The sequence below is a fragment of the Homarus americanus genome, unplaced genomic scaffold (genome assembly GCF_018991925.1).
Source record: "Homarus americanus isolate GMGI-L3 unplaced genomic scaffold, GMGI_Hamer_2.0 scaffold32583, whole genome shotgun sequence".
Taxonomy (NCBI): Eukaryota; Metazoa; Arthropoda; class Malacostraca; order Decapoda; family Nephropidae; genus Homarus; species Homarus americanus.
In genome coordinates, this window is record NW_024713129.1 from 25,495,975 (window position 1) to 25,510,725 (window position 14,751).

The window sequence follows — 14,751 nt, forward strand, 5'->3', positions numbered from 1 at the left end:
CTCGAGCCGGACACTCACCGCTTATATGTGGAAAAAACCCGCGTTAAGTGAAAGTTCAGCTCTAACGAGGCACCGCGTATATGGTAAAACGCGTATATGGTAAAACGCGTATATGGTAAAACGTCTCTCTCTCTCTCTCTCTCTCTCTCTCTCTCTCTCTCTCTCTCTCTCTCTCTCTCTCTCCAGGCATTGCAACACTTGCACAAATGGATCAGGTAAAGGGAGAGCCAAGATGTGTGGTTGCAGCCAGTGCTCCTGCCTCACCACTTATATCAACTCAAGCACAGCCATCATGCAGCTCGTCATGCTCCTAATCATCAGTAAAACCCCTATACCTCCTTACGTCCTATGGCGACAGACAAGTGCCAACAACGACAGGCAGAGATGACTGCCGGGTGTCTCTAGTCACGACTCTCCACATCGGCGGCACAGATAAGATGGTCGTTTATGCGTTGGGATCTAGGCAGCAGTGCAATCCAGTCCTGTCTGCGCAAGTGAGCAGCCCTTTCGAGAAGCCACTCTGCTCACCCCACATGGGGAGGGGCTAGAAAAGGTGCCCTATACATAACCTGCCTAAAAACCAACCTGACTGGGCAACCACACCCAGTAAGCCAGTAAGGTCATCCTTATGTGGTTTAAAACACAAACAAAAACAAACTAAACAACCTCTTATGGTTGCTGCATGGAATGGCAGGATCCTTCTGGATACTGGCACAAATGAGCATCCTAAAAGAAGAACGGTCCTTGTGGCAAAAGAGCGGTCTAGGTATAACATCAACATTGCAGCAGTTAGTGAGTCCCGGCTCCTAGACGAGGGTCAACTCACAGAACTGGCAATACCTTCTTCTGGAAGGGTAAGCCTGCTGCAGAGAGACACCGCATTTATGGAGTTGGCTTTGCCATCCACGAACGCATCCTACACAGGCTAACTGAAATGCCTTTTGGGATCAACGAGCGCCTCATGATGCTCCAAGTCCCACTGAATCACTCACGTCATGCCTTCTTCATCAATGCATATGCCCTAACACTGGATGCAGAGGATGACATCAAGGAGGCCTTTTACGCTGACCTCGACAGAGTGCTAACCTCTATCCCCAGAGAAGATAAGGTTGTGCTCCCCGGTGACTTCAATGACAGAGTTGGCAGAGAACCATAGGGAGAAATGGACTAGGCAAGTGTAATCCCAACAGCCAACACCTCCTCAGCAAGTGTGCTGCACACAACCTCACTATCACCAATACCTTGTTTAGGTAGGCCGACAAGTTCAAGGGTTAGTGGCAACACCCACGATCCAAACACTGGCATCTCATTGACTACATCATTGTTAGAGAAAGAGATCGCCGAGATGTTGTCATCACCCGAGCCATGCATGGCTCAGACTACTGGGACACTGATCATCGGCTTGTCAGAGCCAAACTCTCACTTCATGTCGCCCCAAAATGGCAAAGGCAGCAAGCCTCTAGTAGAAGTTTTAACACTAACCATCTGGAGGATCCAGCTCGAACATGGGCTGACAAACAACCCAAATCCCAGAGCCGAATGGGATTTTCTCGACACTGTCATGATTAAAACCTGCAGAGAGACCCTCGGCCAGATAAAAAAATACACTAGAACTGGTTTGATGAAAATGACCCGGCAATCAATGTACTCGTCGATGATAAATGTTCTGCTTTAACTGACTGGTAAAACAATTCTTAGTCTCGAACCAAAGCTGATGCCTTCCGCAAGAAGAAAGCGGCAGCTCAGCGGGAACTTCGCAATCTAAAGAATGACTGGTTTAAAAATAAAGCATGTGAAGCACAAAAATTTGCAGATAAGCACAAGATGCGTGAATTTTTCAATTCCACTAAAACATTATATGGGCCAATCACTCATGGTGCAGCTCCCCTACACTCATCTGATGGTAACTCCCTAATTGAAGACGATGAAGGCATCCTTTAGCGCAGGAAAGAGCACTACCGTTCACTGCTTAACCAAAACACCGATGTGGATGTCCTGACTACTCAGCAGGTCCCTCAGCATCCAGAGCTGAACCACCTCAGCTATCCTCCATCCCTGGATGAGGTAGCTACTGCCATCAAACAGATGAAAAATAACAAAGCCTCAGGGCCTGATGGAATCCCAGCTGAGGTGTGTAAAGCAGGAGGACCTCTGCTCACCAGCCGTTTCTACTCTCTCCTGGATAATATATGGGAAAAGGAAGAAATCTCCTAAGCTCTTAAAGATGCTTCCATTGTCAATATTTACAAGAACAAGGGAGACCGGTCAGACTATGTCAACTACCGTGGGATCTCGCTGCACACCGTAGCTGGCAAGATTATCGCCCGCGTTCTCCTTAACAGACTTCTTCCTGAGGCGGAAAACTTCCTCCCTGAATCTTAATGTGGCTTTAGACCATCACGTGGCACCACTGACTTGATTTTTGCTGCCCATCAGATATAGAAAAAGTGCAGAGAACAGCGTCGTGACCTGTACCTGGCTTTCATTGACCTAACCAAGGCCTTCGATTCGGTCAACAGAGAAGCCCTCTGGTGGACCCTCAGCCGTTTTGGTTACCCACCAAAATTCATCGCCATTGTGAGGCAACTCCATGGCATGAACGGCAGTGTCCTGCACAATGGCACCCAGTCTGAGTTCTTTCCCATCCAAATCGAGGTTAAACAAGGGTGTGTACTGGCACCAATTCTCTTTTTTATTTTCTTGGCTACCTTCCTTTCTCGTGCCAGTGCCAAGTTAGCCGGCAGGGTGGACATCGAGTACCGGATGAAGGGTCTTTTCAACATAAGACGACTCGAGGCAAGAACAAAGGTGTCGGCAGTTTCCATTACTGAACTTCAATATGCAGATGACCTCACCACTTGTCGTTCACACTGAACGCAACCTAAAGAAGACCCTGAACACCTACGCAGAAGTGTATGCACACTTCGGCCTTGAGGTGAATGTATGTAAGACTCAGATTTTCTTTCAGCCTGCCCCTGGTTCAGACACACTTTCACCATCCATCCAGCTTAACACTACTATCCTCTCTAATGTTACCCACTTTCTGTATCTTGGCTTCCACCTGTCCACCAACACGGACATCGATGAAGAGATTCAGCATCGTATCAGATGTGCATCTCAAGCCTTTGGTAAACTCCGAAACTGTGCCTTCAGCTGTAGGGAGCTGAAATTATCTACAAAGTTACACGTATATCGAGCAGTGGTCCTCCCCACCCTGCTATATGGCAATGAGACATGGGTCACATACAGGAGGCACCTCAAGGCACTTGAAAACTTTCACCAACGTTGTTTACGTTCCATCCTTCGAGTTTGCTGGGAAGACAAGAGAACAAATGCCAGTATTCTTGCTGACACCAACTGTAGAAGCATCGAGGCTACCATTATCCATGAACAACTACACTTGACAGGCCATGTTACCCACATGGACAACAGTAGACTGCTATAGCAGCTACCTTATAGTCACCTAACGAATAGAAAAGGTAACTATGGAGGGCAACTGAAAAGGTATAAGGATAGTCTTAAGACAAACCTGAAAAAGTGCCAACTCGACCCCCTCACCTGAGAGACGGATACTCCACACCAGGTGTCAATGCTTTTGAGCTAGCCCGACTGCATGGTGAGGCAGACAAGCGCCAATGATGGAAAGACGCTGTCGCTGCCCCTCCCGCACTAGATGTAGCCCTCCACATGTGCAGCATCTGTGATCAACACTGCAAGTCCCGTATCGGCCTCTTTAGTCACCTCAGAACTCACCAACATAGGTGACATTCTTAATAACTCATACCATTGTATTATAGCTGGATGATAGTCATACTCAATTCCGAGTGACAGCAAAGTAGTAAGTAGTAGTATTACTAAAAGCTACAGTATGCATTTTATAAAATCATTTTCAGTTGGTTCACCAGTTGCCCCTGGTACACTATCATGATATATACAGAAGGTAAAACTGCTGGACCATCCAGCATTTTCATGTGTTAAGTAGATTGTCAAATGATGTTACTCTGCATTCAAGAGAAATTAATCACTGATTATTTCAATTACAAAGACAAACAACCATATTTATCTGAATAACCCGACAATAGGAAAGAAGTGAAGGTGGGTTCCACGGACCAGGATTCTTCATTTGGAGAAGTACAGATACAACATGCTGTACACATGGTAGCAGTATGGCTGACACAACCATTAACCTCCTTCACAGTTGCATAAACCAGGGACACTAAGTACAAAAGGGGGTGCATTTACAGGGGCTCGTCATATAAACATTCCACAAATCATTATATTGAGATATTTGTTTTAATATTGTTTTAGTTTGATTCCATTGTATGATTACTATTGTGAGTTTCCTTCTGCTGAATGCAAACAAAAACATGGCTGCCACACTGAACAAAACCTGATGAGCTTCTGCAAACGCACTAGTGAAGGGGACAGTACATGGGGAAAATCCTCTGGGCCCCCCACATTTAGGGGCTCCCCACAAAAGTTGACCATATCTTTAATATAGGTGTAAGAACCTTTAGCTCTAGGAGTCAGGGCCATTAGATATAGTGAGAAAACAAGTTTAGAGGTTTTTTTTTCATTAGTAGGTAATAGGTTACCGTACATCGTAGGATTTTCTGTAAATTTTCCATTAGTTTTTATAATTTGAATCACACGCACCCAGCACCTTGGTGACTGTCTGGTGGTGAATACAGTAACAAAAATGTAAGCACGAAACTCAAGTTTCAGGCAGCCACTTGTTGCTCATGATTTTGCTCCACTGATTTTTACATTTGTCTTTTATATTGGATGCCTAATTTTATAGCTCATTCTAGAGAGATTTAATTTATATTTTCAATCAAATGTCATAATTTAATGCAATGTTCTACTACAAGAATATTATTGTTGACCATTCAGGATCATTCTCCAGGAATAATACCATGACTCATGGTACTGTTCCTTGGTAATAAACCCGAATGCAGGTATGCAATGGAAAATTATTATTTACAGCGAGCAATGTAAAGCTTACTTTATCATGATATACAGTACAGGTACTCCTCGACTTAGGAGGAGTATTTTCTAGTTCCGACATTAGTGATCGCGCTGTTTGCTGACAAAATTTTTGTTTGTAATTCCCTTTAAAATGGCTGGCAAGCGTAAAAGTGAAAGTTCTTGTGGTGCTGAGAAGAAAAAGTGACACCCATTTTAGAATTTCTATGTATTACTTTCGCATTTTTGACTTACCACCTGGTCGTCGGGACGGAACCGCGTCATAAGTCGAGGAGAGATTGTATATGCAGTCAAGGCTGGTGCATGTTGAAGAGCAACAACAAACACTACTGTAGGCTGTGCAAAGAAGATGGTTACCTATGGCAGCAAATTTTTTAGGTGGAAAAAATTTAACTAAAGAAGAAAATAAGTTCATAGTTAAACTCTAGAACATTATGCTTCACTTCATGAATCTTAACCTTTTTATACTTATTTTCATAAAATACAAATCACAGATAATTCCTACCTCAATCCCATAAATATGAAGGGTATGGAACATCTGACGTACATCGAGTAAAGCTGTGTGAAGATGGGCATGCTCTGAGCTGACTCGTCCCACTGCCCGCATCACCACAGTCAGTGATGCCATGTCGTCTGGACTCTGATGAAGCGCAGTATTCACGGCCTGGCAACATTTAAAATAGGTGTAATATATTCCTACATAAAGTGAGAGATACTTGTCCATCTATCAACAAAGTTCCGTTCCTTCCACAGTGTATGGGATGAAACTAGCATAAAAAAAGACATTACAACAATTAATTAGCTTTTGTTAAATGAAAACTTAAATTACCACACTCCAGTAAAGCCTCAAATAACGATGGTAATGTGTCCTCCAATATTGCAGTGTAAGGTGAATCATCATATCGCGAATCATTAATTACCATTAAAATAAAGCAATAATAACGAGATGCATTCCCAAGTGTGACATTTTCATATCTTTTGTGTGGCTTTTTACCCTCTTTTCCCCCCAAGACAATACAATTAATGAAAATTGAAAACTATATTCTTTAAATAATGTTTCTGAATGCACCTTATACAGTTGGTCCTCACATTACGCGGTTAATGTAACCCGGAGGGTCCCGCGGAAAGTGAGGAACGCGTAAAGTGAACAACATAACATATGGGATTAATTGAAATGGAGGTCCAGGCCGATCCCCAAACTCCACTTTTTGACGACACACAACAATGTTGTAGTAAAAATTTTATCTTAACTTTATGATGGTATGAAAAAACAAGTAATATAGAAGAGGTTAGGTTAGGAAAGATAAAGGTTAACATAGGAAAAATAAAGAATAGGTTAAAAAACTAAAAATTTTGTGTAACACTTACGGTAGTAGAAGAGATGGGTCGGCATACGGGGATGGAGGCTGGTTCCGAGGCAGAGGGCAGATTACTGGCCCTCAGGTGAATCACCATTACTAGGTGAATCATCATCACTGTCACTTACAGTTGTCAGGGCTTCCCTGACAAATCCCTCAAAGTCAACTTCACTGTCACTATCACTGGCTTGGGCTGGCTGTGGTGGGTTGCGGGTGAAGAAATCTGTTATGCTTTGCTGACGGCTGGCGTTGATGTTGTCGTGATACACCTTGATGTACGGCTCCATAGCCTGCACCAGCCGGTTATGGAAGACTTCATAGCGGTCATCGTCATTGTCGCGGGAAAGGAAGGACTTCATCTTCTCTGCACACTCCATGGCACCCTTAATATCACTATGACTTAAATTGTGTTCTTCGGAGACTGACGCACCTTCTTCCTCCTCTTCACTGACGTGTTCTTCTTCCATCATCTCGTCGGCAGTCACTTCAGGATCTCTGATCACCTCCAGGATGTCGTCGTTGGTGGTCTCGGAGAAGCCTGGAACTGTAACAGTCTGCGCAGCTTCTCTGGCAAGGTCCACTGCTACTGCAACATTCTGAACCTCACCAGTCACAGATTGACTCCTCCTCTCACCTGGTATTCCATGCAACACATGTCTCCATGCGTGACGAATTGTAGCAATAGACAGCTGATCCCATGACTCCACCAAGATGTCCACAGCTTTCTTGATGTTAAATACTCTCCAGAATTGTTTGAAGAGTATTTTTTGCTGTTCTAACCGTTGTTCCTCATCTTCGTCGCTCTTGCTATCGGTGGTGGTGTCACTCAGGTCACGCAACTCTTCCCTGGTGTTGGTGTAGTCGTTCAGGAGCTGGAATTTTTTTGTTGAGAATGCAGCTTTCACATTGCAAATCAACTCCTGGTCCATGGGCTGTAATATAGACGTAGTGTTGGGAGGAAGGAAGACCACTTTTACGTTGGGGTGACGATCTAACAGTAGGGGCGAGTGTCCTGGTGCGTTGTCCAGCAGTAACAAAATATTAAATGGGACATTCTGTTGCTCACAGAATTTCTTTACATCGGGAACAAAACAGTCATCAAACCAGGAGAGGGACAGTGTAGAGAACATCCATGCCTTACGTGCTGTCAGCCAGTGGACATTTAGCTTGGTCATGTCCATGCTCTTGTAGGCGTGCGGCTTGCGTGCTGTGTGGATCACCGATAACTTGAGCTTACAGGTACCGGAGGCATTGGTGGCAAACAGGACGGTGATGCGTTCCTTCTGCATTTTCCGGCCCCGAATCCTGCTGGCATTCTTCACAATGTAGGACTTGGAAGGTAGTTTTCTCCAGAAAAGACCAGATTCGTCCATGTTAAACACCTGGTCGTCACTGTACTGTCCTTCCTCCATAATCTCACGTAAAAACGGAGGAAATTCCCGAGCCGCAGCACGATCAGCACTCGCTTCTTCACCACCAATGTTTATATTGGTGATCTTGTTCCGGATCTTAAACCTCTGTAACCACACAGAGGAAGCAGTAAAGGGTTTGGGCTCTGTAATTCCCATCTTTCGTGCCACTGCCATGTACAGTTCACGTGCGTAGTCCTTCACAGAGCGCGTGTCGACCGCCATGTTCCGTCACGCCTGACGCACCAAGTACCTCACAAGTAATTTTTCTGTCTTGAGAAGCACCTGGTTGTGAAAATACTTGATCATAGAAGCACCTGCAGACTTTGTGATTTTCATGTGCTCTTTGATCTTGGCTGCATCCTTCTTGATCGTGCAAATCGTAGATTCGTTGACGCCATGCTGGCGCGCGAGATCAACTTGCCGTGTTCCTTTCTCCAAATCTTGAATAATTTGGTACTTCACCTCGTAGCTTAAGGAACGTCGTGTCTTCTTTGGCTTAGTGCCGCTGGGTCCAGGTAAGGAAAGGTTTTCCTCTGGGGGTTGTGGTCCGGCGGAAGCCATTTTACGGAACAATGGATGCGCGTTAACACGGAGTGGCCTTGAGGGATGAAACTGTCGCGGCTAGGTCAAGCGTCGTCTTTCCTCCCTCCCTCCCTCCCCCGGGTGGACACGTCATAATACTTTAAGCCAATTACAGCTAGCAGCAGAGGAGGATAGGGATGCATGGCCAATCACAGGTCTTGTACGTCATATGACGTCAGTGATAACGCAACAAAGACACACTGCGCAACCTTACCACGCCGCTTGCCCAAGCGGAGGGAGGAGGAGGGAGGAGGAGGGAGAGGCAGGCAGGTGGGCAGGCGGGTGGAGCGTGGGTAAAATCTAAAAATAGCGTCGCGCCGGACACTCCGCGTAATGGCGTTCGCGACCGCGGAATGTGAGAATGTTAGGTTCTGGCAAGGCACCGCGTTAACGGTGAAACGCGGAATGCGGGACCGCTTAATGTGAGGACCAACTGTACAATATAAATTAATATTAATATGGTCACACAAGAGGTGGGAGGCCATTGTTTTCGTTAGTGTTTACAGCCGGGAGTCCGGGACGATAGTTCTATATGAGAAAATGAAGAAAATAAGAACCTGGTTGTAGCTGTAGTAAAATTAATGTAAAAAAAAAATATATACAGTGGTCCCTCGGTTAATGAGCACAATTTGTTCCACAGATTCGTTCGTTAACCGAATCCATTATTTCAATGGGATATTGGGTAATTGGTCCAGCTCACAAAAAAGTACATACAAAGTAAAGCCAAAAATGCATAAAGTCAGAAACACTCCAAAAATTCCCCTAAATCGCCCTTAAATCACTATACAGTATTTCCCCGCTTTACACGTTTGTTTTTTTACGCGTTTCCACGTTCATGCGGTACCCTGCCAGACCCGGAATGCTCACTTTACGCGGTACATGTACTCTTTTACTCACGAAGCAGCGAGGGCAGGGTGAGCACAAGGTCGCCCAGTCATCAAAACATTACCGAGTTCTTCACCCGCCACCCACCACAGCCGGCCCAAGTCAGTGATAGTGGGGATATGGACTTATATGGACTTTGAGGGGTTTGACAAAGAGGCCCTGCAAGCCTCTGTGGTGGATATTGATACAATTGATACAAGTGATGCAGGTGAAGGCCAATAATCTGCCCTCTGCCTCGGAACCAACACCCCATCCCAGTGTGCCCAGCCATCTTTTCTACTAATGTAAGTGTTAAAAAACCTAATATTATTGATATTACTCTTAATTATTAATTGTGTGTGCATACCATCATAAAATTAAGAATTTATTTTTACTACAACGTAGTATTGTGTCTGAAAAAGTGGAACAGTTGTGTTAGAATTTTTAGAATTTCTGTTCAGAGTTAAAGGCCTTCAATGATAGACAATTGCATCTTATAAATCAGCGTTGGTTGACCCTCTGGCTTGGGGTTTTAATATTACTTTGAGCCCAAGGATTTATCAAATGATAAGATCGTCCTTTTTCATTCAGAGACCTCCTCGACCCAAGAGAATCCCGCCTTGGTCTCTGGAAAAAGTTACTAATCTTCTTATGGGGCCTAATTACAATATAAATCTGAACAGGGATAAATTACTCCAGAAGGCAGCTTTCCTTCTAGCAATAGCAACGGGAATGAGAATCAGTGAACGGATTTCAATTTCCAGTAATCCATCATTATTGGTATTTTCTGAATAGGATATTATCCTTTTTCCTATGGAGATCCTAAGAAAAAATGAAAGGGAAGATTTCCAAGCTCAACCTATTAGGATAAAACATCTAATGGATGAAACAAGGGTTCCTCATATTGTGTCCAGTTAAAAATCTTCAGGAATGGTTAACCAGATTCCCTAATAGAGGCCCCTATGTTTTCTCATCAAGGGATGGTAAGAAATTATCTCCTAGTCAATTGACAAAATCCTTATCTCAATTAGTGAATCAAGCAGACCCTGGCAAGAAATTTTTGGCACATGCCACTAGGAAATATGCAGGGTCTGTGGCCTTTCTGTGGCATACGAGTCTCAGTCAGATCAAGGAAATGGGCTTTTGGAGATCTTCAAAAACTTTCAAAGACAGCTATCTTCATCTATCTGTGAGAGATGCTTCAAATGTGGTGGTGTTGGGTTCCCCTCCCCCACCTAGTCAATTTCCACTACCAGGACCTTCTTCCTCATTGGAATAAAGTGAGTATCCTTTTTGAGTAAATTATCATTTTACCTTCCGGTAAACGTTCCTAATTTTGGAAATGTTCAAAACGGTTTATAATATAATCGGGACCTCAGTCAGCGGAGCCTTGTATGCAAAGTCACCTCCGTCTCCACCTCCTGCTTGGGTATTCTTGCTGACATTGCTTTCACCTTGATCAAAAAGCCGTTTTTTTTTCTAAAAACCAGTTTTTGTGATATAGCTCGAATGCGACGTCCATAACCCACCCATCTCCACCACTCGAGAGTTGACTTTTAATTACTGCTCTCTCTGAGGCAACAGATGAGGTTCGTGATACGCATAGTGGGGAGTGAAGGAGGGGTTTGAGAATTGCAATTAAATGCCAGGTAGCGACGTGTCCTCCTAACATTACTTAAGTAATTATTAGATGTTTTAATTGCCTGTATGATGGCCTGGCGAATTGGATAGGAATTAACATACCTAGGTAGCATTTGCTGACGTCGTATTCGAGCTATATCACAAACTTTTTTAGAAAAAAACGGCATTTAAAAAAAAAAAAAAATACAATGAAATACAGTACAGTAAAAGTAATAAATAATGAGGAATGGATACAGTGTGATTGAGCACTTACCTTTAATGTAGTCAGCTGAATGCACACGGGCTCCCCATAATTTTCTATTTACAGAATACATGAAGACTATATTAATTGGATAAAGCAGAGGAGGAGACAGGGCTGGGTGGGGTCATCAATGTCACTTTCTTCAGACAAGTTTATGTACTGTGGAAACTGGCTGGTTGAAGGTATTGGATCATCTTGAGGGAGTGAAGAGGCAGCACTGGTGGGGCGTGAGGAGACAGCACTGGGGGACTTCTTGAAATAGATGTCCAATTTAGACTGCACAGTTTGTTTTTTCTCATTATAAATCTCCCTGTAGCAAGCAAGTGACTCTTGGACCATTCTGTCAACTTTGGCATAACGCTCATAATTTTGATCCATGACATCAAACATTTGCATTCCTTTATTAATTGTAGCAAATGCCTCTGCCATTTGTTTCACTGAAAACTTTTTGGGGGGTGCAGGTTCTTCTACATTTTGTTTCTCTTCTTCCTCTACAATTTTCTGTGCATCTAGTTCAATAAGATCCTCGTTACTGAGCTCTTCTGCTACACTTTCAACCAACTGTCCAACACCTTCATTATCAATTTCTAACTCCAGCTGTTTACCTAACTCCACTATCTTGTTACTAATATCCGAAATAACTTCATTTTCATTAAATCCTCTAAAACTGTTCACATATCTTTTCAGGATTTTCTTCCATATTCCATTCATGCAATGTTTTGTAACCTGATCCCATGCTGCACTAATGTTCTTTATACATGACAAAACGTTGTACTCCTTCCAAAACTCTTGGAGCATTTTCTCACCTTCAGTAGCAGCAACAGCCTGAGCAAAGGTCGTGCATAAATAATACGCTTTAAAGGCAGCAATAGCACCTTGATCCATGGGTTGGATGATAGAGGTAGTGTTAGGTGGAATGTAGACTACTTAACATCAGGGTGCATGTCGTTCAGGTGTGGTGGGTGTCCCGGAGCATTATCCAAAATCAGCAAAATCTTGAATGGAATCCGTTGTTGCAGACAATACTCCTTGGCTCGTGGAATGAAACAAGTCACGAACCAATCCTCAAACAGTGCTAAGGTCATCCAGGCTTTCTTATTACTGTGATAAAACACTGGCAGTGTGTGCTTGCTGATATGTTTAAAAGCCCTGGGGTTCTCTGAATGATAGATCATGAAGGGCTTTAACTTGAAACCAGCAACATTCCCCCCCAACAGAAGTGTAATTCTGTCCTTGAATGCCTTGAATCCTGACATTGTTTTCGCCTCTTTGTGGATGTATGTCCGCTCAGGCATGCGCTTCCACAATAATCCAGTCTCATCCACATTGAATATTTGCTCAGGCAAATAATTCCCTTCCACAATCACTTCATCTAACTCCTCCTTAAAAGCTTCGGCAGCACCAACATCGGCACTAGCTGCCTCTCCATTCACCTTAACATTGTGTAGACTAAAGCGTTTTTTAAATCTATCAAACCACCCATGACTTCCTGTAAAGGTTTGATCACATTCATCTCCTGCCTGCTCCTTCAGGCTTTGGAACAGGCTTCTTGCTTTTGCCTGTATGGTTAGAAGGCTTAAGAGTACACGCTTCTGTATCTGGTCTTCTATCCATATCACCAATAAATTTTCCATATCGTGAATAGGACCTTGTCTTTTCTTTGAAATTATAGTTCCCTTTATTGGTGTTGTTCCTTTCACTACATCACAAATACGTTCCTTGTCCTTCAGAATAGTGGATATTGTCGAGTGTGAGAAACCTAGGTCACGTGAGATTGTTGCTACAGTTTTTCCATTCTCATGCTGCATTATCATCTTCATTTTCATCTCAAAAGTAATTGCCTGTCTCCTTTTCTTTGGAGCACCACCAGCACTCTCACTTTTACGCTTTCCAGTCATTATAAAGTCCATTATATACGATAATAATGAAAGTTCACAGCGCGATCAGTATATAGGATACGATAGCCAAACACCAACTAAGCGCTCCACTGAGTGAGCGTGCCCACGCGGCGACCCAGCCGCACCACGCTCTCGCCCGGGACAGAAACGTTTCAGTATAGAAAATGTGCGCATCATTTGAAAATATTTTTGGTCACAACTGCCGCGGTCGTATGTTCTGAAGGTCGTAAGTACCGATGGACTTAAGTCCATGCACTCGTAAGTCGGGGACTACCTGTATGGTGTCGGCGAATGCCCAAAAAAGGGTAGTCTGGCATTCGGCCCAGTCTCTATTTCAATTAATCCCATATGTTCTGTTATTTTATTTACGCGTTTCGCTTTATACACGGACCTCCATGGGATTAATTAGGCGGATAAACCCAGACTATACTGTACTTAAAATATACATATGGTAATAATTTTTTTACATTAATTTTACTACAGCTACAACCAGGGTCTTATTTTCTTAAGTTTTATATGAGGCTTCTAGCGTAGGAGGGACGAACTCGCCAAATCATAGTTTTGAGTAAAAGCACAAAAAAGTTTTTGAACTGTAAAATCACAGCGCTTTACGAAAACAACGGGGAGTAGAGATGAACTTGCCACTTCCTGTCATCACAGATGGAAAGATAAAGCCTGGAAAATTCCAAAACCATAGAAAACAGATTTTTTGGGACTGGCGAGTTCGTCCCTCCTACGCTAGACGCCTCATATGTAAAACCAGTCAGTCACATGTGTAAACATTAACAAAAACAATGCCATCTCATCTCCTCTTGTGTGTTTTAATATTCTATGTATTATTAAAGAATTGTATTGTTCATTTTGTACACACAAACATTAATTCAATCAAATAGACATTCAGTAATAAACAAAAATAAATCGTTTGGACATAAGAGAAATGACACGGTTTCCACGATTATGCACGTATAAAAGTTGGCCTTCTGCTGTCTCACTTTTTTCTTTACCATCAGTGGTTACTTCTACTGCACCTTCATTAAATAACATTAATTAAAAGAAACATATGTCATTAAAAACGGGTGAAGTACCAGAATCCTGGATGATGGCGAATGTGATACCGATTTTCAAGAAGGGACAAAGATCCCTGTCTTCTATCTACCATCCAATCAGTTTAACATTAATTATAGGCAAATCAGTTGATGGCAGATATAATTATGATGTGATTTACCTCGAATTTAGCAAAGCCTTCAACACAGACTCCCACAAGAGACTAATACATAAAGTGGAAGATCGTGAAATTAGAGATATTCTAAATTGGATTAGGGTGTGGTTACAGGACAAAACAGTAATACCCCGATTTACGCAGTCAATTGAACCCACAGAGGTCCGTGTAAAACGAGAAACGCGTAAATGGAATAACAGAACATATGGGATTAATTGAAATAGAGACTGGGCCGACTCCCAAACTCCACTTTTTCCAACACAATACCTATGTTCTAGTAAAAATAACATCTTAATATTATGATGGTAAGCGCACACAATTAATATTTAAGAGAAATACAGTCGCCAGGTTAATGTCCATTCAAATAATGGACTCAACTCCCTCCCCCTCTTCTCACACTTACTGGCTCTTCCCTCTCTGAGAAATGTTTAGGGGGGAACACTAGATTTTAAGGTATAGTAATAAATAATACCTCAGACTAAAGTTAGGACAATATATAGTTCACATTGCTGGATTCCTTGCAAGACCAGGAATATTTTGAATATACACG

The 14,751-nt window shown here is 43.0% G+C and overlaps 1 protein-coding gene across 1 annotated transcript in view; it reads right to left on the reverse strand.

The window, feature by feature from the left end:
• LOC121870543 (dynein axonemal heavy chain 10-like) overlaps positions 1-14,751 on the reverse strand; it is a gene marked incomplete in the record, with an annotated part of 128,200 nt that overhangs the window by 52,977 nt on the left and 60,472 nt on the right. The window contains 1 exon segment of the mRNA XM_042372377.1: positions 5,492-5,650. Coding sequence (XP_042228311.1) covers positions 5,492-5,650 — 159 coding nt within the window.